The 25,198-nt window shown below is 50.2% G+C and overlaps 1 protein-coding gene across 15 annotated transcripts in view; it reads right to left on the reverse strand.

Annotated features, from left to right (window-relative positions):
- adgrb3 (adhesion G protein-coupled receptor B3) overlaps positions 1 to 25,198 on the reverse strand; it is a 920,539-nt gene that overhangs the window by 106,997 nt on the left and 788,344 nt on the right. For 14 of the 15 annotated variants that reach the window (XM_038800688.1, XM_038800695.1, XM_038800692.1 and 11 more), the window contains 4 exons: positions 7,154 to 7,220; positions 2,748 to 2,833; positions 2,339 to 2,437; positions 1,791 to 1,962 (listed from right to left, as the gene is read on the reverse strand). In XM_038800688.1, the coding sequence (XP_038656616.1) occupies positions 1,791 to 1,962; positions 2,339 to 2,437; positions 2,748 to 2,833; positions 7,154 to 7,220 (424 nt within the window). The remainder of the gene's footprint in view (positions 1 to 1,790; positions 1,963 to 2,338; positions 2,438 to 2,747; positions 2,834 to 7,153; positions 7,221 to 25,198) is intronic. The other variant, XM_038800693.1, reaches the window with a different exon arrangement.

The raw sequence follows: 25,198 nt of genomic DNA on the forward strand, positions 1-25,198 counted from the left end.
CTGGAGAAGATGGTGAAAGTAGGTTCAATAGCTTTTAGAAATCAATTTGATAAACGTGGAAACATTTGCAAAGCTGTGTGGAAAGGGCAGAAGAACAAGCAAAGGCACAATGGAGCTGAATGGCTTCCTTCTCATACGGCAGAAGGAAGTGCTGAGAGTTTTGGCAAAAGGTTGGCATCATGACCGGTACAGGCTTGGAGGGCCAAAAGGCCTATTGCTGTGCGGTATTGTTCTTTGTACTCCACCATCCTATCACCCGATTCTCACTGCCACTCTATGTTTCTCTCCTCCTCTAAGACACTGTTTAAAGTCAACCTCTTTGACCAAGACTTTGATTATCTGCCCTAATATCTCCTTATGTCAAACCATGCTTGGTGACATATCTGTGAAGCACTTTGTGACATATTACCTCAAGAAAGGTACACCATATTTGCAAATTGTTGGAGTTAGGCGTTGGACAGACCAATTCTATAAAACAATCCCCAACCATGCTAATTAGCCTCATGAGTACTCCTCATTATAGTCATAGAACATTAGAGCTCATAAAGAAGCCTTTCAGTCCATCATGTCTGCGCCAGCCACCTAGCACCTATCGCATGTTCTCCCTGGATGCCTGTTGAATCCAATATAGCAGGTTCTGCTCTTCTGGGTGCCGTGTTAGACCCTCAGGTGCCTGTTTCGTGCGTGCCTCATGATGCAACTTCAAGGCTGCCGTTGTCTTTCTGATTAAATGCTGATCCGAGTTCCTGTCCATCACTTTGAGGGCACTATTTCATCAGTGTCATGGTGTAGCCATGACCAACATGACCAGAAAGAGATTATTTGGTCCATTATCACATTGTAGAAGCTTGCTGTGTGTAAATCTGTGGCTGCGTGTGTCGCAATTATAACATGTCAACTGTAATCCACTGGCTCCAATCGCCGAGCAACATTCTCGTGATGTGTACGGAGCTTTTTTGCATAGTCGTTTCTTGATCTTGAGTTTAACCAAATCATTTTTAACTGTGTTGCAAAAGTCCTTCTGCCCAATCTCCACTGATAACCTCTTTGTTTGGTCGTGAGGTCAAGGATCCATGGACGGATGGCAACTTCACCACTTTCCCTGCCCCAGACAGGGAAGTTTCAGTGACTGCTAACTGCCTGCCTATCAGAAGTGGTAGCGATGTCGGCATGGGAAATGTAATCATTCTCTGTGGCACCTGTGGTGCTGGGAGTTATAACCTAGCCTACAATGCCACGTTTGATTATCTTCGTGTCAAGATGCAATGGGGAAGGATATATGGCTATCACTCAGAAGATAATAAATGCGAGAAGGTGAATGTCATTCAGCCCCCCCCCCCCCCCCCCCCCCCCCCAAGTCTGCTCCAGCATTAAATAAGATCATGACTGAAATTTTACATCAACTCCAGTTTCCTATTCTATTTCCATTATCAATTAATCCTTCGTGGATAAAATTTCTCATTCCCAATCTTGTTTGTGCTCAACATCTTTGCTGCCTAGGGTGGGAAATTCGAAAGATCATAATCCGTGGGGACGCCCATGGCTGCAGTGCTGGCGCTGTGAGATGCGGGAAGGGTAGAAGGGGAAGAAAAGAGGTCTTAAGCCATGATGGCCCAGCCATCGCAGAGTGGAGCAGGCTTCAGTGACTAGCTAGTCTTTGCCTGCCCGCCATTTCTACACACATGCGTGCGCATTTGTGTGTACTACATAACACCTCTGGCTTCCTGTCTGCCAATATAACATCTTGATTGCACGGTGCTAGTGTGGGACGGCTCTTACTGATCGCTTACCTCTCTCCTCAGGACACAGTGCACCATGACAATGACAAATCCCTGCAGCGAGTCGAAGACAGCAAACAGGATCTGAAACAAGATGGATCGTTTGTCGGTCATTGCCAGGACTGCGGACATCCAGGTCAGAGCGAGGAGGGGTAGCACCACGCAGGAACTCCACAGAGACGCCCTGCACACAAACAGAGAACCAGTCAGAGCCGGTAGAACGTACAAGAGGCAGACGTTTCAAAAGAAGCTTAAGAATGACATTAATTACATACTTTTGAGGTAAAAAATGTTAAATCTGCGTTTTTTTCCTCAGACGACAGTCCATACTTTAATGGTATTTATATTTAAGCTATCTCTACAGACACCACGTTATATATCTATCACCTTTTCTACAGTCATTTGAAATTAGAATTTTCACACATCTCCGTAAAGAAAGAATATATGATTATCAAAATAATTGAGCTATGTTTTGCGGGCAGTTTATATTTATAAAGTATTAAAGTATTTATAGACATATATTCATATATAGATACAGATTTAAAATGCTTGAGACTAACATGGCATTACTGGCAGTGGTGGCTGACAAGGCTGTCGTTGAAACAACTCCGCACTTGGAACATTTGAGCGTCAGGCCGCTATGGGGCTCACTCATCTGACTGGAACCAAATAAAAAATTCAACAAAAAAAGGAAGAGAAAAATTGCAGCTTTAAAATAAAAGTATTCGGCACCCTCAGGAAGTTAAAAAGAAAATAAGAGTAAGAATTCTCCATGGCAAACATGATAATCACATTACACCACACTACTAAGAAAGCCATGCAGAATCTGGCTCAATGTTAATACATTTAACTTAAAGGCATGCAATAACTATTCAACGCAGGGCAATATTTTCTTTACCGTGTGATGGAGCAGCATTTGGCAGCGTGAGCTTGTAAAATACAATGAATGTTTCAGCATTCACCACCTACCCTCCTCTATGTTTTAGCTTTTTATCTAGGATTCCGTCTCTCGACACCAGTTTATTAAAAACTAAAATGCCGATCACCATGTTGACCTGCGAAAGAAGAAATGCTTTTTGTCATCTTGATGCTGAATGGACAACAAACGCTGATCATTGTTTCTTCACAGATCCAATGACTGTCTCTTTTCAGATGTTAGTTCATTACAGTTTTTGTTACGGTCGCCTACCCTCTCTGCATTGGAACTTCAGTTCTGGCAGTTCATACAGAAGGGGCCACCCCAGTGTGCATGGGTATATAGGAACAGTGATGTTTTTAAATTATCCTTTCCTGGGATGTGAGCTCCACTGATAAGGCTAGCATGTGTTGCCCATCCCCAATTGCCCTTGAACTGAATGACTTGTTTGGGCTATTTCAGAGGTATTTAAGAGCCAACCACATTGCTGCCTGGAGTCGGCAGTCACATGGAGGCCAGACCGGGTAAGGATGGCAGATTTCCCTTTCTAAAGGACATTTGTGAACCAGAAACATTTTCACAATTGATGATAGTTTTATGGTCACCATTATGGAGACTAACTTTGTGTTCCAGATTTAATTAATCAAATTTAAATTCCACCAGCTGCCATGTTGGGATTCGAACCCGTGATCTCATAAGGTTAGCCTGATCCTCTGGATTAGTAGTTCGGTAATTTTACCACAATGCTATCATCTCTCCCCGCTGCTACTTCTGACTAACTGTTTAGAATCATAGAATTCCTGCAGTGCAGAGGGAGGCCATTCGGTACATCGAGTCTGCACCGACCCTCCAAAGGAGCACCCTCTATTCTATCCAGGCCCTAATTCCCGTAACCTCACCGAACCTTTTTGGACACTAAGGAGCAATTTAACATGGCCAATCCACCTAACCTGCAAATCTTTGGACTGTGGGAGGAAACCGGAACACACAGAGGAAACTCACACAGACACGGGCTCCACACAGAGAGTCACCCCAGGTCAGCATTGAACCTGGGTCCCTGCTGCTGTGAGGCAGCAATGCTGACCACTGTGCCACCGTACTGTTCATACCCAGCATCAGCTGGGAGATGACGGATGAGATGTGAGCAATTGTATTTTAAAGTTTAATTTTCTTCCCCATTTTACTTTCTTCCTCTTTGGTTCTCAGGTGTGTGGGAAATGCTGGCAAACAACTTAACTCCCATCCCGAGTTGCCCTGAAAAGTTGCTGCCAGGCCTTGAACCAATGCAACCCTTGTATTGCTAATGCTCCCGATCTGCTTGGTCAGCCTGTGCCCCTGCCCTTGAATTCATTTTGATCCCAATTTTGCAGTCTGCAGCGCAGTGATGGCGAACGGCACTCACCCTGAAGTAAGCTGAGCGCAAAGTCCTAATAAACTCGGTGCTGTCATTTCACCTTTCCTAACATTAATTTGAGTCTGCTGCCAGATCAAGGGGATCACCAGGCCAATCAACCAAAATAGCCAATTGCACTGGTGAATTCCCACAGACAGAATACCAAGAGGTAAACACACTCTTTAAAAATGTTACAGAGGTCAATTGGGGCATATGTATTAGATGCGCAAATATTAGGCAAATTTAAAAATAAATGAATAAACAATGGCATTTTACCACAGTGGAATGATTCCACATTGTGAAAATATTAAATGAATTTTCCAGGGCCATAGAGGATGTTGATCAGGAGTTATGACACAGTCCTCTGTGAAAAACCTAGTCACGCCTCGTTAACAAGGCTGCACTTTCTGGGGAGTTTTCAGCAGGAACATTATAAGCTAAAAGAGGAGGTTCCAGCAGGTCAGTAACTGCTGAAGATTGCCATCAGCAAGGACTCCAACATGCACCCTGTGGAGGAACAGGAAACGGTTCGCAACCACTTCAAGATATGTGTTTAACTACAAATGTGCAGCTGCAGTTTCCCAGTGTAACGAAGGCGAGTGCTGAGAAATTTCACTGTCGGTGCAACTGCAAAAAACTGGGCCAAATTCCAGCACCCACAACAAGTGCTGTGACCGCTCGGTGTACTGTCTCTGACAAATGTGCTTACTTCACTGAAACTCCCCAGCCCTGAGCCCTCCAACAATGAGAAGGATAAATGCAGCAATGCCAGGAGAAAACCAGTTCTCCATCAGTTCTCCCCCCCCCACCATATGTCCCTTTATCAGTTCTGGGTCAGGTTCCTGGAATTCCTCACTGGCCTCTGGTGTGGGTAGTATCAGGTCCCCCTTCATAGCACCCTTCTTCATGGGCGAGCTGAGACGCCTGACCATCAGGCAGGCTAGTTGGGCATTTAATAATAATAAATCATCAGATGGCACCAGTGCATTTGTGGTGTGGAATTTGTCTTTTCATATATGAGGGACATATTACATATGTAGCAAAAATAACATTGTATTGAGGAGACATATATGTGCCAATGTTACCAACTTTCCACTGATGTGACAAAGTCAAGTAAACTATAATCAATGCATTTAACCACTCTACACTCAGCAGTATAAGAACTATATCACAGGTTATTTTGTTCAATTATAATTCCAATATCTGAAAGGTGACAATCAGGACCTGCTTTGTGCATCCCCTTTTACCTCTAGCATTTCATTTAGTCTCTTTTCTACTTTGAGTCTTCCTGTATTAAAGCCAAAAGTAATTTTCTTTATCTTTTAATTACGATGCAGGACAGTGCAGATACTGTCCTTAAACCGATCACTGTCACTCATGTTAAAGTGGGACACAGGCCTTCAGCAGGACCGGAAGATCCCAATGGCGGGAAGGGCCAGAAATTCCCACCCATTGTACTGGCATGAGCCCAGAACTAATGATGGTGGTCATGTCATCACAATTAATGACTTATTTTCTCAGCCTATGTTTCTGGTGACTTTTGGGAGTGGTAACCACTGAATATACGCTTGAACAAACATGCACATTACATGCTGTAACATCCATAGGGGGACCCAAAGTTGGAGGAATCCAAATTGCCTTGACACTGAGGTAATAAAAGGCAATGAAAAGCAACGAGTGGGCCTCCACTGCTTACTGTGCTACATTCATACCAGGACCCTCAGGTTTCAAGGCTAAACTCTCAGGAGTTTCTTCTGGTCATGTTCTCTCCACAGGAGGAGTTCTCTCTGAGCACCTGGGACATGTTTTAAGAACCCCCTCGCTTTCCCCCACATGCAGAACACAGATATTTCCTCCAAATTGCCCCCAGCCACTTTGTTACTTTTTTTTTTATTCGTACATGGGCCATGGGTGCCGCAGGCTGTGCCAGCATTTATTGCCCATCCCTAATTGCTCGAGGGGTCAGTTAAGAGTCAACCACATTGCTGTGAGTCTGGAGTCGCATGTAGGCCAGACCAGGTAAGGGTGGCAGATTTCCTTCCCTAAAGGACATTAGTGAACCAGATGGGTTTTTACGACAATTGAGAAAAGTTTCATAGTCACCATTAGATTTTTAATTCCTGATACTTGAATTCCGAGTCCAGCGACAATGTCACCATGCCGCTGCCTCCCCCAATTTTCCTTCCTTTTGATGAGCATTCTGGACAGGCTGGTGCTCCTGTTCAAGTACACAGTGCGAGCACACATCTGGAAACTCCACATCTGCTGCCCACAAGTTTAATGGCGCAAGTGCAAAGATTCATGCACTCCCAATAAGAGTGTCAGTCGCAGTTCAGAGGGCACTGACATGATGTCTGCTGGACATCCATGTCGACATATCTCATGCTGCAGAGTGGCACCACCCTGGTCATTGGGAGAACAGTGAAGATTTCCATTTCTCAATCCTAGTCACCTCTGCCAATGGAAATAGTTGCGCTCTATCTATCAAAAGTCCTCAGGGCACCTCAAGTAAACTTTGCTTTTGTCTTTTTTCAATACCTAACATAGAACATACAGTGCAGAAGGAGGTCATTCGGCCCATCGAGTCTGCACCGACCAACTTAAGCCCTCACTTCTACCTTGTCCCCGTAACCCAATAACCCCTCCTAACCTTTTTGGACACTAAGGGCAATTTAGCATGGCTAATCCACCTAACCTGCACGTCTTTGGACTGTGGGAGGAAACGGGAGTACCCGGAGGAAACCCACGCAGGCACGGGGAGAACGTGCACACTCCGCACAGACAGCGGGGAATCGAACCTGGGACCCTGGTGCTGTGAAGCCACAGTGCTAAGCACTGTGCGCCCCTAGTATTTCTAGTGTTGTTTTATCCATGATGTCCTGTATGTATGAAGTTTTCAGGATCTGTTCCCCTGGTCCGAAGCAGTTAAAAACACACAAACACACACACGCATACACACCAGTCACGTTATGATACACCAAGGCATACAATGACTGTATCATTTCAATGGGGTTTAAGTGGGATGTGCAGTATTGGATGACAGCGACGCATGCAGATTTGTTTTACCAGAACAACAGCAGCTGCGGGTCCAACAAATGCATATAAAAGACCTCCCTCTAGAGACAGCCAGCAGCTGCGAACATAAAAAGAAATAACCAATACATAAAAATTAGAAATCTACATTAAATTAATGGTCTGTAAACATATTCAAGTGCAGACAGAATTTTAAACAGACTTAATGCTTCAAGGGAGTCTCAAATTTAAAGAAAAATCAATGGGCTTTGTTAGTAAGAAACAGTGCCGAGATGGGGAAGTCATTAAAGTGCACGTCTCACGTCCGGAGTGAATCCTTGCTCCAGATATCAGTGACCTTGCTTTAAGCTGTGGCTCAGTGGGCAACGGTCTCATCTCCGAGTCAGAAGTATAAGGGTTCTTCCTGTTTGTTCTTGTTTATTCCCTTATTTCCCCTTACTTTTATTTTTGCTGTTACATTTTCGATCCATGGATGTTTAAGGGACTTGCGACTTTAAGGAAAGGCAGCCTGTAAGCAGCCTGTCCCTTTAATTCAAACAGAAGGATCCAGAAGCAGAAGGCTGTGCTGTTTTGGGACTGGCTGACATCAGTGATGACTCGGTTTGATTGATTTGGCTGGTGGCCAATGAATTGGCCCAAAAGGCTGTGCTCTGCCCGGTAACAGGCGGCGATTGGATATGATCCCACTGGAATGTTGTTCGAGTCATGAGGTTCCAGTTTGGTTTCACTTTGATTCTGCGGGAATCTAACGTATCTCTCCGAAAATATCCAGCCAATCCTCTCCATCAGGCCACTGTTAGGGCTGACTCTCTCTCCTGCAAGTCTGGGTGCCATTCTCTTGAAACTGCAGATGCTTGAAGCAAAACCATGAGCTGAAAGCCAGGTTTTATGTGAAAGAAAAGGTGTATCCCGAAAGATTTAGGCCTGAATGTGAACCTTGAGCTGAAGGCCCAGTTTGGTAAGAAATAAAACATTTCTCATGAAAGCCTGCTGCCTGCAAGTACTGTATTGAATGAATAACTCTGCAAAGATCATTACAAGCTGTAAACCGTGGACTTTAATCAGCTAGTGTGCTGTGAGGAAAGCGTGCTACAGCGTTTGAAGCAAAGGTCCTTTGACCGTCATCCTTATTTTTACCCTCCCACCACATTTGTTTGTGTAGTGTGTGTGGCTAGAGGGTAGGACAGCTAAAGTGGGTAGTAGGTATTAGCTTGTCGTTGCCCAGTTTCATTTACCGCATATTTCATGATCGTTCTTGGTATAAATAAACAGTAATTGTGTTTAAACTTACAAACCTGGTGACTGTAATTATTGGGCAGCCAAAGGCCAAAGCCATCGGGAATTTTTGTAGGAATTAGTGTCCAATTCACTTCATGGACCCGGATACTCAAACCCCTCTGTACCTCCGGGTTCTGCAATCTCTGTCCTCTTTAATAATTTACTGTTCTTTAAGTTTCCTGCCAAAGTGTCGACAAGCTCACGTTTTTCCATATTTCTCCTCCAGCTGCCAAATATTTGTCCATTCACTTAACCTATCCATATCCCTTTGCAGACTCCATACGTCCTCTTCTCAACTGATTCTCCGACCTATCTTAGTGTCTTCAGCAACTATAGCAACCATCTGTTCAGTCCCTTCATCCAAGTCATTGATACAGATTGTGAGCTGAGACCCAGTTTGGAGCCCTGTGTCACTCCACTAGTTACAGCTTGTCCACCCAGAAATTTCCCATTTATCTGTGCTCGCCGTTTCCTGTTAGCTAACCAATCCTTTATCCATTATAATATGTTACCCCCAACACTATAGCCTCTGGGCGTAATTCTCCGCTCCCCACATGGCGTGGAAGAATCGTGGGAGGGCCTCCCGACATTTTTTATACCCCCCCTGGCGCCCCCGCGATTCTCCCCCCCCCCTCGGAAAAATCACCGCTCGCCATTTTTCACAGCGAACGGCGATTCTCAGAGGCCGATGGGCCGAGCGGCCGGCCCTTCACGCCCGGTTCACCACGGCAGCAACCACACCTGGTCGCTCAATTCGTGAAATGGGCGCCGGATGCCCGCTTGGGGCATCCAGGGGCCCGATTGGGACGGAAGCACCGCGACTGTGCTCATGAGGGGACAGGCCCGCGATCGGTGCCCACCGATCATCGGGCTTACGTCTAAAACGGACGCACACTTTCCCCTCCGCCGCCCGGCAAGATCAAGCCGCCACGTCTTGCCGGGCGGCGGTGGAGAAAGTCGGCACCACGCATGCGCAGGTTCGCGTCGTCTGCGCGCTGATGTCATCCGCGCATACGCGGGTTCCTGCGCATGCGCGGATGACATCCGCGAAGCGCCGTTTGGGCGTCATTTCCGGCAGCCAAGGCCGCAAACGATGGGGGCCCGCTCCTAGCCCCCCGGGTGGGGGTGAATTAAGTGCGGGGTGCGGGCCCCCATCGTTCGCGGCCTTGGCTGCCGGAAATGACGCCACGATTTTGGCCACCAGCGGAGAATTCCGCCCTCTTACTTTGTGTGGTAGCATTTTATGTGCCACCATGTGAAATACAGCCTTCAGCTGTAATAATTTTCCCTGTCCACTTTTACTGGTGATTGGAATTGTGCCAAGTTCCTCCTTTCCCTTTCACCTCTTGATTTATAGGTTTCTCGGGGATCCTCTGCAGTGAAGACAGACACAAAGGGCGCGATTCTCCCAAAGGGAGACTAAGTGCCGACGCCAGAATGAAAACCGGAGTGTTTCACTCCGACGTCGGAGGCCGCTCCTCGCCCCCTATTCTCCCACCACCAGGGGGCTAGGAGCGGCACCGCGTCAATTTCGCGTGCTGGGCCTTGGTGCCCGGGTCAAAGCGGCACCGCATAAATGACGCGGCCAGCGGCGCTTAAATGACGTCACCCGCGCATGCGCAGGTTGGCCGGCGCCAACCCACGTATGCGCGGTTGCCATCCTCCCCGCGGGCGCCCCGCAAGACATGGAGGATTGATCTTGCGGGGCGGCGGAGGAAAAGAGTGCGTCTTTCAGAGACGCCGGCCTGCCGATCAGTGGGCACCGATCGCGGGCCAGACCCCTCCTGAGCATCCCCCTGGTGTTCAATCCTCTCCCCCCCCCCAAAACAGGCCACACACGCAGCGTTCGCGCGCTGTTCATGCCAGCAGCAACCAGGTGTGGTTGGCACCAGCGTGAACCGGTCGGATTGGGCAGGCCGCTCGGCCCATGCGGGCCGGAGAATCGCCGCTCGATCGGCGAGCAGGGATTTTCCGAGCGGCCTGTTGTAAAACTCGGTACACCATTTGGGGGGGGGGGTGGGAGAATCGTGTGCGGGTGCCAGGGCGGCATGGCGGGAATCGCCCGCCGCTCCCGCGATTCTCCCACCCGGAGTGGGGGTCAGAGAATTGCGCCCAAAGTATCTGTTCAATGTTTCGGTCATCTCCTTATTTTCCATTAGTAATTCCCCAGACTTGCTCTCCAGAGGATCAATACTCACTCTATTCTCTTGGTCTTTTCAAATACTTGAAGAAACTCTTACTATCTGTTTTTGTATTTCTAACTAGCTTTCACTCATATTGTTAACTTTACCCTCCATTTTTTAAAGTCATTCTTTGTTGGTTTTTCAATTCTGTCCAATCTGCTGTCCTCCCACTAATTTTTGCAGAATTGTACATTTTTTCTTTCAATTTAATACTCCCTTAAACTCCCATTAGAGACAAATTGTGCATCCTTCTCCTGGAGTTTTTCTTCTCACTGGAATGTATCTGTTGAGTGTTAAGGAATATTTACTTAAACGTCTGCCGCTATTGCTCTCCTGTCCTACTTTTTATCCTATTTCCAAGTTGACTTCAGCCAACTCTGCATTCATACCAATGAAATTACGTTTAGGTTTAAGAGTCTTAAACCTACTCTTTTCTCCCTCTAACTGAATATGAATTCCATCATATTATGATCACTGCTACCTAGAGGCTCCTTTACTATGAGGTCATAAACTAATCCTGTCTCATTACACATTACCAGGTTCAGAACAATCTGCTCTCTGGTTGGCTCTCGAACATGCTGCTCTAAGAAATTGTCCTGAAAATATTCTATGAACTCATCTTCCCGGCTACCTTTGCCAGCGTGATTCATCCAACCTATATGCAGATTAAAATGATTAATAATTATCGCTGTACCTTTCTTTGAAGTCCCTGTTAATCCTGTATCTTCTTACATTACAGAGTAGAAGCATTTGGGGGGGGGGGGGGGGGGGGGTGGAAATTGCTTCTACAGGCAACTTCTTACCTTTACTATTTCTCATCTTTCCCCAACCTTAACCTTTAGAACAAAGATAATTTCTCATTATTGTACTAGTGGGATTCTTAATTAACAAAGTTACCCCACCACTTTTTCCTAGATTCCTAGTCCTTTTGAAAAGTACACATGAACATTCAGGTTCCAGCCTTGGTGAAATTGCCAAGGTTGGTAGACTGCCTGATACAACCGAATTTCGAAGAGGATCCGTTACTTCAACAGTGATGTGCCATGTTGTACTTTACATAGAAATTAGGTTATGGCGGTGTTGTATCGACTATGGAAGGATATCACTCAACTGCAGAGTCCTGATTTCAAGATATAATTTACTGAGAATATCAAGGACACATGGAGGTACAAGTATCCCCAATCCTTTAATTGGGCATTGAGTCAGTATTGTGCTGCACTTTTCAGTTCAGGGGAATCTTCAATATTGTCTGGCGGGGCTGGGATTAACCGGGCAATCATAACCTAGTCATAGAGCTTTAACAGCACAGAAAGGGGCCCTTCGGCCCATCGTGTCTCTGCTGGCCATCCATCGATTCTAATCCCATTTCCAGCGCCTGATCTGGAGTGGGATAGTTTCTGCACCATGTTATTTACATGTGTTGCGAAGAGGTTGGGTACATTTAACAAATGTTTGTTTCCAGCACAAAGAATGAATGAGAGCCTATTCACAAGTCACAGTGACCTCTGCACCTAAACTCCCAGTCCACGGTACTCTGACCTCTGCGATTGTTTGGGTGATACGTGAAGGGACTCTATATCGTGTGGGTACTAAATCATTAAAAGTAATTAAAAGCAAAATTAATAACTGCTGGAGGAGGTAGCTGTTTGCTTTATGAGGGCTGAGTGACACCCTGCTAACCCAGTACTGTCATCACCCTTCCCGTAGAAAACCCAGCATTTTATCTTTCTTGGCTTTTGTGCCCAATTGCTTCATCAGAGTCAGGTCTCAGTCGCATTTCGCACAGTGCTCCATTACACAATGCTGTCCTCTGATTTATTAAGCATGTTCCATTAGATTACTGCGGATGACATGTTTCCACTGACAGAGCAATCAGTCACAAACAGGCTTAAAGCCATGCCCACGCAGAAGCCAGTTGTTCAGCTGTGTTCTGAATTTCTCCATGACATAGTTCTGAACAAACTGGCAGAGGATTTCATGGAGACACACAGCAAAGGAGGAGACCCTTCGGCCCATCCTGATTCTTCTGGCTCTATGAAACGGTGACCTAATTCGTCCCGCTCCCTCTGCCCTTTATTCTCTTTTGACAATTGATTCTGCCCCCACCAGCCTTTCAGGCAGTGCACTCAAGTTCGCAATTACTCAAAGGAACATGGCTCTTCACGTAAAAGAGCAACATACAGCGGGTGCTCATATCTGAAATGAAATGAAATTAGAATCGCTTATTGGCACGAGTAGGCTTCAATGAAGTTCCTGTGAAAAGCCCCTAGTCGCCACATTCCGGCGCCTGTTCGGGGAGGCTGGTACGGGAATTAAACCGTGCTGCTGGTGTGCTTTAAAAGCCAGCGATTTAGCCCAGTGTGCTAAACCAGCCCCATCTGAAACAACAGAGAAAGCTGGAAAATCTCAATGGGTCTGGCAGCATCTGTAAGGAGAGAGAAACAGAGCTAATGTTTCGAGTCCGCAGGGGCCTCACGGTAGCATGGTGGTTAGCATCAATGCTTCACAGCTCCAGGGTCCCAGGTTCGATTCCCGGCTGGGTCACTGTCTGTGTGGAGTCTGCACGTCCTCCCCGTGTGTGCGTGGGTTTCCTCCGGGTGCTCCGGTTTCCTCCCACAGTCCAAAGATGTGCGGGTTAGGTGGATTGGCCATGCTAAAATTGCCCGTAGTGTAAGGTTAATGGGGGGATTGTTGGGTTACGGGTATACGGGTTACGTGGGTTTAAGTAGGGTGATCATTGCTCGGCACAACATCGAGGGCCGAAGGGCCTGTTCTGTGCTGTACTGTTCTATGATTCCGCATGACCCTTCTTCAGAACTAAAGAGAGAAAATGTGCAACCACAGCCAATCACATTTTTCCCTTTCTATCTCTTCGCCTGGATTATGTTTTGCCAATTTCCTTAAATCTGTGTCCTCTGGTTACAAACTTCCTGCCAATAGAATCAGGTTCACCTGTATTTGCTGTATTAAGCAAATTTATCCCTTTGGTTTACAACAAGGTATTTCAAGAAACATAACATAGCCGGAGATGCTTCAGCTGTTCTCAGCCCATCCAAAATGTATTGCTGGGAAAGATTTAGGGCACGATCTACCAGCCACGTTGTGCCCAAAAGGCAGTGCGCGCGGCACATCTGGTAGATGCCGGGAGATCCCTTTTCCAGTATCTACCTGCTCACCACGCCTTCCGAGACCTCACACGATCCTGTGAGACATCGCAATTTGAATCCTATCCATTGTGGGTGGGATCACTTTTTAGCAAATCTCCACATTAGAGTGAGACGAGCTGTCTCACTTTAATATGCACTCCCAAGATCTACCCAAGTCATGGGATTTAACCCACTCACCCTGGAGACCTCGGGCAAACACCATAGAACATACAGTGCAGAAGGAATCAATTCGGCCCACTTAAGCCCTCACTTACACCCTATCCCCGTAACCCAATAACCCTTCCTAACCTTTTTGGACACCAAGGGCAATTTATCATGGCCAATCCACCTAACCTGCACATCTTTGGACTGTGGGAGGAAACTGAAGCACCCGGAGGAAACCCACGCAGACACGGGGAGAACGTGCAGTCTCCACAGACAGTGCCCCACAGTGGGGAATCGAACCTGGGACCCTGGCGCTGTGAAGCCACAGTGCTATCCACTTGTGCTACCATGCTGCCCTGCAGCGCTGGTCCCCACAAACGGGGACCAGACAGAACAGCGCTCAAAGAAAAGGAAAATAAAAGTACAGCACAGGAACAGGCCCTTCGTACCTCCAAGACAGTGCCGGTAACCATCGGGTCTCCCAGGAGATCGGAGGCCCCCATGTGTTTGCCCTCTGGGCAAGGTGGCACCCTGCACTGCTGGTGCCACCCTGGCACTACCAGCATGGCATCCTGGCACTGCCACCTGGACGCTTGCCTGGCACAGCTAAGGTACCCAGGTAACACTGCTAGTTGGCAGGGCACTACCAGTGTTCCAGGCTGGCAAGTAAAACTGGCATTTTCCCCATGCTGCTGACCTGGCCTGGGGGTGCCCTGCATGGGTGCAGGGGGGTGCGATGAGGACCCCTTTAAAGATGAGTTGGCTTTGGGGGAGTTCGGGAGTCAGATTGGGGCAGTGGGGGGGTGAGAGAGATCGATGACATTCCGATCTGCTTCTGCACTGAGGAGTTCGGCCCAATTACTACATGCCATGCTCACGTTCCACAAAAGCCTCCTCCTAGCTTTCCTCGGTTACCTCTATCAACATAACTCCCCATTCCTTTCTCTCTCTCAGATCCGTAGCTAACAGCCCCTTAAATTCATCTATACTATTCATTTCAATTACTCCCGATGATAGTCCAAAGATGTGCGGGTTAGGTGGATTGGCCATGCTAAATTGCCCTTAGTGTCCGAAAAAATAAGGCTAATGGGGGTTGTTGGGTTACTGGTATAGGGTGGATACGTGGGCTTGAGTAGGGTGATCATTGCTCGGCACAGCATCGAGGGCCGAAGGGCCTGTTCTGTGCTGTACTGTTCTAAATTCTAAAAAGCGTTTTCCACATTCTCGCCACTCTCCAGGCGAAGAAGCTTTTCCTGAATTCCCTATTGCGTTTCTTGGTGACCACATTTTAGTGATGGCCCCTAGTTCAGCTTTTCGCATAAGAGGAAAGTCTCCCCGTATCCACGTTATCAAAACCACGTTATTACAAACTGGGGGTGGTGACATTTTCTACAGGCCAGGGAGGAGCCAGAAGAAGCAGTATCATCATGGGATGTGTGCCCCCAATAGAGGTACCCTCCCTTCCATAGATCCACCGAATTCCTACAGTGCAGGCAGAGGCCTTTTGGCCCATCATGTTTGCACCAACCCTCTGAAAGAGCACTGCAGCGAGGCCCACTCCACCACCCTATCCCTGTAACCACATCTTTGGACACAAAGGGGAAATTTAGCATGACCATTCCACTTAATATGCACATCTTTGGACTGTGGGAGGAAACGGGAGCACCTGGAGGAATCCCCCACACACACGGGTAGGAAATGCACCACGCCAACTATCCTTCCTGCCTTTTACCCACAGTTGGAAAGGTAGCAGGCTGGCCACCTTCCTTCCTCTTACCCAGCCCACCATGCAAATAGGCCCTTCGGCCCCTTAAGCCTGTTATACCATTCAATAGAATCATAGCTGATCCAACTTTCCGACACTCACCCAAGGCCGGAATTGAACCCCGTTCCCTGGCACGCTCTGAGTCAGCACTGCTAACCACTGTGCCGCCCCTTATAGGGTTTCAGGGAAATTCATTTCCTGGGTAAGGAGCCCTGCTTTCTCCAATCTTTCCACGTAACGCAATGTCCTGATTTTTAAAAAGACTGTTACTCCTCTTTCAGAGTTACAAAGCCAAATGTGCAGAGCCGACAGGGCAAGCCCTTAATCCATCTCCTTGCCTGCTCCAAAAACCAGTTCAAATTCAAATTGAATTCAATTCATAGTCTCCACAAAAGAGGCATACAAGATCCAAGCTCACAAGAACAGGCAATTGTACCATTTTTACATATGGTTTACAGAAAACATTACAATGTTTCTGAAGAAAAAAAGACATGCTGTTTATCTTGTACTCATCAGGACAGATTTGCAAGAATATCCATTCTAAAGGGAATAACAATTCATACTGCAAAAGAGAGTGCTAATTGATTAGCAAGTGGACTCTAATTGGTAGAGGCATTGCCATGGACAATACACCAAGGAACAGTTAACTGCCAATCTTTTGGTTAAATTCAAACCAGATGGGTTGACACTGGTTGATCAAGGCATTGCCGTGAGGAATGAACCAGGGGATGGCTGTCCCCAAAGCTTTAGTTTAGTTGAAAAAGGTGCAATGTATGGACATGCTCTTTCTGTCGACAAAGAACAGGGCTTTGTGTACAAATATATGTGGCTTCCAGCAATTGTAAGTGAGCACTACAGGTAATCGTAAACTGGTTGTCAGTGCAATTCTCAGCACAATCAGAATTGTTTAGTAAGTGCTGTTCAACTTTGGAATTGCGTCTAATGTTGAACCCTCTGTTTTGAGTTTTACAAGGACAGGTTGATTGGGGACGGTCAGTACATTATATTATTGGACCAAACTACCAAAGCAGAAATGGGCCACTGGGATAAATAAATGAAGGGGCACAATGGGAAGCTGGATCTTAAGATGCATAAAAATAATTTCTGAGGTAAATTTGGAGAGGCTCCATAATCTGTTGATCCTGGAAGATCTTGGGAAATCATGGCCATACAACTGTTGACCATTGGTCTCTGCTTTCCGTTGAGATACAGATGGTTCATCAAATTCAAATGTAACCTTTCATTTCAAAGCCAAGTAATTAACAGAAGCAAACAAATTTGTGACTGGCTTGGGAATATCCGATTACTGATTCAGTGAAATTAAGTCTTTTCCGATTCTGTAACCTTGGGTTAAATCCTTTCCTTTCTAAGAGTTGTACAAGACGTACCTGCAGAATTCACTGTTCTTTTTTTCAGGGCAAATCACAATGGTTTGGAGGCAATTGATTTGTTGGCAAAGCTTGAAGTAGGCGGGGGAACAGAGTGAGGCAAGTTCACGTTGAATGGGGTCAGGTAAAAGGAAAAGATGAACGCCAGAAAGCAGAATGATGGAAATAACCCAAGATGTGATTTTTCACATTCAGAGGCTGTTCAAGCAGCTGTTCTTTTCCAGCAACTGCTTGTAAAATTTCAAATTGAAGCCAGGCACAGCTGGGGATTTTCAGCCGCAGGGTGCACCCCTGCAACCCCCACACCTCTGGTGCTGGCCCAAAGGTCGAGGAGCCATCACTCAAGCTCAATCTCCCAGCCTCTCAGATACTCACCAACCTCTGCAGTGGTTTGGGCCGTGTTGGAACCACCACCAACAAGATTTGTAATGTTTGTCCGGGGGGGGGGGGGGGGGGGGGGGGGGGGGATAAATCCAATGTTGTCCACGCCAGGATTCCCACGTGAATCTCACATCAATCACTCCAGTGGACTTGCTTCAAATCTACTTGCAACCCACTGGACCTTGAGTTATAGAATTTACAGTACAGAAGGAGGCCATTCGGCCCATCGAGTCTGTACCGGCTGGAAAGAGCACCCTACCCAAGGTCAACAACTCCACCCTATCCCCATAACCCAGGAACCCCACACAACACTAAGGGCAATTTTGGACACTAAGGGGAATTTATCATGGCCAATCCACCTAACCTGCACATCTTTGGACTGTGGGAGGAAACCCGGAGGAAACCCACGCACACACGGGGAGGATGTGCAGACTCCGCAGAGACAGTGACCCAAGCCGGAATCGAACCTGGGACCCTGGAGCTATGAAGCAATTGTGCTAACCACTATGCTAGCGTGCTGCCCTTCTAAAGGGTCTCTCAAAACTCAAAACGCTTGCTGAGATTGTGCGGCTCCATCGCAGCGATGCTTTTGAATCCCTGTTGAATTTGGCAAGAACGGAAGATCCCACCAATGGGAGGGACTGGAAAATCCTGCCCATTAACTCAGTTTATCTCTCTCCGCCATTGTTGCTGGGCCCGCTGGGTTCTTCCAGCATTTTCTGTTTTCATTTCAGATTTCCAGCGTCCACCGTGTTTTGCATTTATTTTACCGACCACTAGGGGCTCTGTTCAAAATATCATAGATCAAGGCTGGGCAGAACACAGCCTGGAGGTCCCTGTCTTGGCCAACCTGCAGCCACCACTACTCCCAGCATCACCGCCAGTCTTGACTTGAGGTTAGAGGATCTCTATCCTTTGCAGGGGAATCTAGAACACAGGCATAGTCTCAGGAAAGGGAACTGATCATTTATGACAGAGATGAGGAGGGATTTGTTCACTGAATCTTTGGAATTCTCCATCCCAGAGGGTGCTCCATCACTGAATATATTGAAGGCTGGGATAGGCATGTGTTTGGTCTCTCAGAGAATCAGGAGATCTGGGGAATGGGCAGGAAAATGGAGTTGAAGCCCAAGACCAGCCATGATGGTACTGAATGGTGGAACGGCTCGAGGGGCCGAATGGTCTTTCTTATTTTGTTATGAAGTATCAGATTATCAAATCAATCATCGCCTGGAAAAACAAGCTCATTCACAGGCTTTTGGAAAGAGTGGAGAGTTAGTCTGAGAACAAAGATCAAGTCTGCCAGGCGGCAGTTCTTACCTCACTTATTTCTGGGTGCGGAACGTGTACAACAATCAGCTTCACATAAAACCATGAGACGCATTCCATCGTCTCTATCTGAGATCTATTTGTAACATCAGGTGGCACCATCCCCAACATTGAGGGTCTTGCAAAATACTTCGGGCGAGATTCTCCGCACTCCCGACGGTACGGAGAATAGTGTGGCTCGTAAAATTTTACGGCCACGCTGTTCCGACGCCCTCCCGCTATTCTCCCCCCCCCCCCCCACGCCCAACTCCCGACACAAATCGCTGCCGCCGTTTTTTTACGGCTGGCAGCGATTCACAGCTGATAGATGGGCCGAGTTCCCAGCCCTTTACGGCTGTTTTTACGAACGGCAAACACACCTGGTCTGGCCGTTCGTAAAAACGGCCGTAAACACTCGCATTTTATAACCATGGCACCGATTGGCACGGCAGTACCACGGCCGTGCCAAGGGTGCCATGGGCCCGCGATCGGTGGGCACCGATCGCGGGCAGCGGGCCCGATGCCCGCGCACTATTTGTCCTTCCGCCGCCCCGCAGTATCCATTCGCAGGGCGGCTGAGGGGCATCCCGGCCCGCGCATGCGCGGGTTTCGCGCAAATACGCGATGACGTCATCCGCGCATGCGCGGGTTGGAGTCTTCCAATCCGCGCATGCGCGGCTGACGTCATATGACGCGTCAGCCGGCGCTAACTCGGGCAAGCGGGCTTAACGAAATTCGTTAAGCCCGTGATGCCGGAGCTTACGGCGTCGGGCTGCTAGCCCCGACCGGGGACCAGAATCGGTTCCCGGTCGGGAAGGGGGGGGCTGGCGTCAAACCCGCCCGGATTTGACGCCAGCCTTACGATTTCTCCCCATATGGGAGAATCTCGCCCTTCATGCCTGGCACCGAGGGCATGTTTATCAGAGCTGTTTCGCTTGTCATGTGGTTGAAAAGGAGGTTCCTGCATGCCAAAAGACACTCTGCAGCCAGCTGAGTATGGGAACCCACACCACAGGACAGCCCAGACTTAGATCTATAGACAATCTGAAAGACAACTTCAAAGCTTTTGCTGGATCCCAATACAATGCGGGAGAAAACTACATCCTTGGACAGACTATCTGTCATCAAGCAATTTTGACTTTGAGGGAAACAGAATATCAAGTGCCTTCAGGAAATGTGAGCATGGCACAAACCCAATGCTTCCATCCCTCCACCAACACTGAATTCATTTGTAGTGTTAGAAATGGATTAGGCTAATTGAGGCTCAGGGTGAAATCTACAGGCCGCATCACGCTCAGACGGGAGGGTGACGTGGCCGGTAGATCTGGGTAATATCTCTCGAGGCGTTGAGATCAGGATCCTGTCCAAAGTAGGCATGACCAAGCCGTGCTCGCTTCCGTGGCCTTCAACCTACTCAGGCCTATTCACTGGATCTAGCGGCATCAAGCATCTGACGGCCTCCCCGGGGAGTCTGCAGCCGGGCACCATACAGTACTGGTCCACACAAATGTAGACCAGGCGGAACTCCGCCCCGTGGGGGCCAAAGATTGAATGTGGGCACCTTGGCATTGCCAGGCTGGCACGTTGGCCCTGCCATGGGTCAGGGCCCGAGGGGAGCCATGCCCGTGAAAGGAAGGTAGAGGGGGGATATGAAGGTTGAAGGGTGCAGCGTAGGTATGAAGGTTGGGGGGAGGGGGATTGGGGGATGGGGTTCCTGGAAGAGGGGGGGGGGAGAGAGTCTGTAAGGAGGTGTGGGGGCCTGACGACGGGGTGCTCTCTAGAACCACACAGTGGGGTGTGCTCACTTGGGGGAGAAGCAATTCCCTATGGACAAGCCCTCCGTATACACAGGATCTGCTCAGACGAGGAGGAGCGTAACAGACATCTAGAGACGCTGAAAGATGCCCTCGTACGAACGGGATATGACGATCGACAGTTCCAACGCGCCACAGCAAAAAAACGCACCGACCTCCTCAGGAGACAAATACGGAACACAACCGACAGGGTACCCTTCGTCGTCCAGTACTTCCCCGGAGCAGAGAAACTATAACATCTTCTTCGCAGCCTTCAACACGTCATCGATGAAGATGAACATCTTGCCAAGGTCATCCCCACACCCCACTGCTTGCCTTCAAACAACCGCGCAACCTCAAACAAATCATTGTTTGCAGCAAACTACCGGCCTTCGGAACAGCGACCACGACACCACACAACCCTGCCACGGCAATCTCTGCAAGACATGCCAGATCATTGACATAGGAACCATCATTACACGGGAGAACACCACCTACCAGGTACGCAGTGCATACTCGTGCGTCTCGGCCAACGTTGTCTACCTCATACGCTGCAGGAAAGGATGTCCCGAAGCGTAGTACATTGGTGAGACACTGCGACAACGAATGAACGGACATCACGCGACAATCACCAGGCAGGAATGTTCCCGTCCAGTCAGGGAACACTTCAGCAGTCAAGGGCATTCAGCCTCTGATCTCCGGGTAAGCGTTCTCCAAGGTGGCCTTCAGGATGCGCGACAACGCAGAATCGCCGAGGAGAAAATTATAGCCCAGTTCTGCACACATGAGTGCGGCCTCAACCGGGACCTGGGATTCATGTCGCATTACATTCACCCCCCACCATCTGGCCTGGGCTTGCGAAATCCTACCAACTGTCCTGGTTTGAGACAATTCACATCTCTTTAACCTGGGGTTACCCCCTATCTCTGGATCTGTAAAGATTCAATTACCTGCAAATGCTCGCATTCCAAGCATTGTCTGGCATCTTTGACTTTGTCTGTATCTATGTTTCTGGAACATACCTTCATTCACCTGAGGAAGGAGCTGTGCTCCGAAAGCTAGTGTTTGAAACAAAAATGTTGGACTTTAACCTGGTGTTGTAAGACTTCTAACTGTGGTTAGATAGCGGTGGGGAACTTGCCGACAGAGCTGGCAGGAAACACCCAGCAAAACCCGCCACAGATGACACAAATTTCCGTTAGATTGTGCCCTTGGGTGAGGGTGGTGAGGAGGGGAGGGGAGTGAGGGGAGGGCGGTGAGGAGGGGAGGGCGGTGAGGAGGGGAGGGCGGTGAGGAGGGGAGGGCGGTGGGGAGGGGAGGGCGGTGAGGAGGGGAGGGCGGTGAGGAGGGGAGGGCGGTGAGGAGGGGAGGGCGGTGAGGTAGGGAGGGGGGTGAGGAGGGGAGGGCGGTGAGGAGGGGAAGGCGGTGAGGAGGGGAGGGTGGTGAGGAGGGGAGGGTGGTGAGGAGGGGAGGGCGGTGAGGAGGGGAGGGCGGTGAGGAGGGGAGGGCGGGTGAGGAGGGGAGGGCGGGGTGAGGAGGGGAGGGCGGTGAGGAGGGGAGGGCGGTGAGGTAGGGAGGGGGGTGAGGAGGGGAGGGCGGTGAGGAGGGGAAGGCGGTGAGGAGGGGAGGGCGGTGAGGAGGGGAGGGCGGTGAGGAGGGGAGGGTGATGAGGAGGGGAGGGCGGGTGAGGAGGGGGGGCGGGTGAGGAGGGGAGGGCTGGGCGGAGGGGAGGGCGGTGAGGAGGGGAGGGCGGTGAGGTAGGTCGAGGATGAGGAAGGGAGGGGGTGAGGAGGGGAGGGGGGTGAGGAGGGGAGGGCGGTGAGGGGGGAGGGTGGTGAGGAGGGGAGCAGTGAGGAGGGGAGGGCGGGTGAGGAGGGGAGGGCGGTGAGGAGGGGGGGCGGTGAGGGGGGAGGGTGGTGAGGAGGGGAGGGCGGTGAGGAAGGGAGGGTGGTGAGGAGGGGAGGGCGGTGAGGGGGGAGGGTGGTGAGGAGGGGAGCAGTGAGGAGGGGAGGGCGGTGAGGAGGGGAGGGCGGTGAGGAGGGGAGGGCGGTGAGGTAGGTCGGGGATGAGGAAGGGAGGGGGGTGAGGAGGGAAGAGTGGTGAGGGGGGAGGAGGGGAGGTCAGTGAGGAGGGGAGGGCGGTGGGGAGGGGAGGGCGGTGAGGAGGGGAGGGCGGTGAGGAGGGGAGGGCGGGTGATGAGGGGAGGGCGGTGAGGAGGGGAGGGCGGTGAGGAGGGGAGGGCGGTGAGGAGGGGAGGGCGGTGAGGAGGGGAGGGCGGTGAGGAGGGGAGGGCGGTGAGGAGGGGAGGGCGGTGAGGTAGGTCGGGGATGAGGAACGGAGGGGGGTGAGGAGGGGAGGGGGGTGAGGAGGGAGGGCAGTGAGGAGGGGAGGGCGGTGCGGAGGGGAGGGCTGGGCGGAGGGGAGGGCGGTGAGGAGGGGAGGGCGGTGAGGAGGGGAGGGCGGGTGAGGAGGGGAGGGCGGTGAGGAGGGGAGGGCGGTGAGGAGGGGAGGGGGGTGAGGAGGGGAGGGCGGTGAGGGGGGAGGGCGGTGAGGAGAGGAGAGGGGTGAGGAGGGGAGCAGTGAGGGGGGAGGGCGGTGAGGGGGGGAGGGCGGTGAGGAGGGGAGGGCGGTGAGGGGGGAGGGTGGTGAGGAGGGGAGAGCAGTGAGGGGGAGGGCGGTGAGGGGGGAGGGGGTGAGGAGCGGTAGGTGGTGAGGAGGGGAGGGCGGTGCAGAGGGGAGGGCGGTGAGGAGGGGAGGACGGTGAGGGGATGGCGGTGAGGAGGGGAGGGCGGTGAGGAGGGGAGGGCGGTGTGGGGGGAGGGCGGTGAGGGGGGAGGGCGGTGAGGGGGGAGGGTGGTGAGGAGGGGAGGGCGGTGAGGGGGGAGGGCGGTGAGGGGGGAGGGCGGTGAGGAGGGGAGAGTGGTGAGGAGGGGAGAGTGGTGAGGAGGGGAGAGTGGTGAGGGGGGGAGGGCGGTGAGGGGAGAGCGGTGAGGAGGGGAGGGCGGGTGAGGAGGAGAGGGCGGTGAGGAGGGGTAGGTGGTGAGGAGGGGAGAGCGGTGAGGGGGGAGGGCGGTGAGGAGGGGAGAGTGGTTAGGGGGAGGGCGGTGAGGAGGGGAGAGCGGTGAGGAGGGGAGGGTGGTGAGGAGGGGAGAGTGGTGAGGGGGGAGGAGGGGAGGGGGGTGAGGAGGGGAGGGGATGAGGAGGGCAGGGCGGTGAGGTAGGGAGGGGATGAGGAGGGGAGGGGGATGAGGAGGGGAGGGTGGTGAGGAGGGGAGGGCGGTGAGGAGGGGAGGGGAGGGCGGTGAGGAGGGGAGGGCGGTGAGGAGCGGAGGGTGGTGAGGTATGGAGGGGGATGAGGAGGGGAGGGCGGTGAGGAAGGGAGGGCGATGAGGAGGGGAGGGCGGGTGAGGAGTGGTAGGTGGTGAGGAGGGGAGGGGAGTGAGGAGGGAGGGCGGTGCGGAGGGGAGGGTGGTGAGGAGCGGTAGGTAGTGAGGGGAGAGCGATGAGGGGGAGGGTGGTGAGGAGGGGAGGGTGGTGAGGAGAGGAGAGCGGTGAGGAGGGGAGAGCGGCGAGGAGAAGAGGGTGGTGAGGAGGGAGGGGAGGCAGCTGTGTTGCCTGCCTGGTGCCAGGTTTTGGGACATCTGCTCCAGGCTGGAGAGGAACCTGCAGTGAGAGGTGGAAGGATCCCATTATCGTGGTCCATGTAGGCACCAACGTCCTAAATAGAATGAGGAAAGAGGATCTGCAGAGAGAGTGTGAAGGACTGGACACAATATTGAACAAAATAATCTAATCTCTGGATTATTACCCGAGCTACATGCAATTTGCACAGGGCATATAAAATTAGAAAGATGAATACATGGCAAGACTGATGTGGGAGAAGTGGGTTTTGGTTCACGGGGCACTGGCATCAATGGCATCATGGGAAAGTGGGGTTGTACCATCATGACAGCCTTCATCTGAACTGTGCGGGGCCCAGTGTGTGGGGGGGGGGGGGGATTGGAAATCAAGGCAAAATGAATGGCTCCTTACTTAAAGGCACAAAATAAACAAATTAACGGCGCAAATTCAGGTTCATGGGTATGACCTGATAGCCATTACAGAGCTGTGTTTACAAGGAGATCAAAGCTGGAAACTAAATATTCGGGGGCATGTGGCTTTTCATAAGAACAGGCTAGAAGGAAAGGGTAACGTGTTAGTACGAGATGGAATACATACAATTACAAGAAGTAATCTTAGACTGGAAGATATAGAATCCATATGGGTGGGAGTACAAAATAACATGTAGGCCCCAAACAGTAGCCATAATGTAGGATGGAGAATAAATCAGGAAACAATGAAGGTGTGTGCAAAAGGCAATTAATCATGAGCGATTTTAACCTTCATGTAGATTGGGAAGATCAAATTGGCAGAGGTAGCCATGAGGAAGAATTCATAAAGTGTCTTCGGGGCAGTTTCCTAGAATATGTTGTGGATCCAACCAGAGATGGGGTTATTTTGCACCTGTGTAATGTAATGTGTAATGAATCAAGTTTAGTAAACAATCTCAGAGTAAAAGATCCCCTGGAGAGGCCATAACATGGTAGAATTTAGCATTCAGTTTGAGAGTGGGAAACGTGGGTCAGAAACAAATGTGCTGAACTTAAATAAGAGCAATTATAAAGGAATGAG

This window comes from Scyliorhinus canicula, chromosome 6, assembly GCF_902713615.1.
Source record: "Scyliorhinus canicula chromosome 6, sScyCan1.1, whole genome shotgun sequence".
NCBI lineage: Eukaryota > Metazoa > Chordata > Chondrichthyes > Carcharhiniformes > Scyliorhinidae > Scyliorhinus > Scyliorhinus canicula.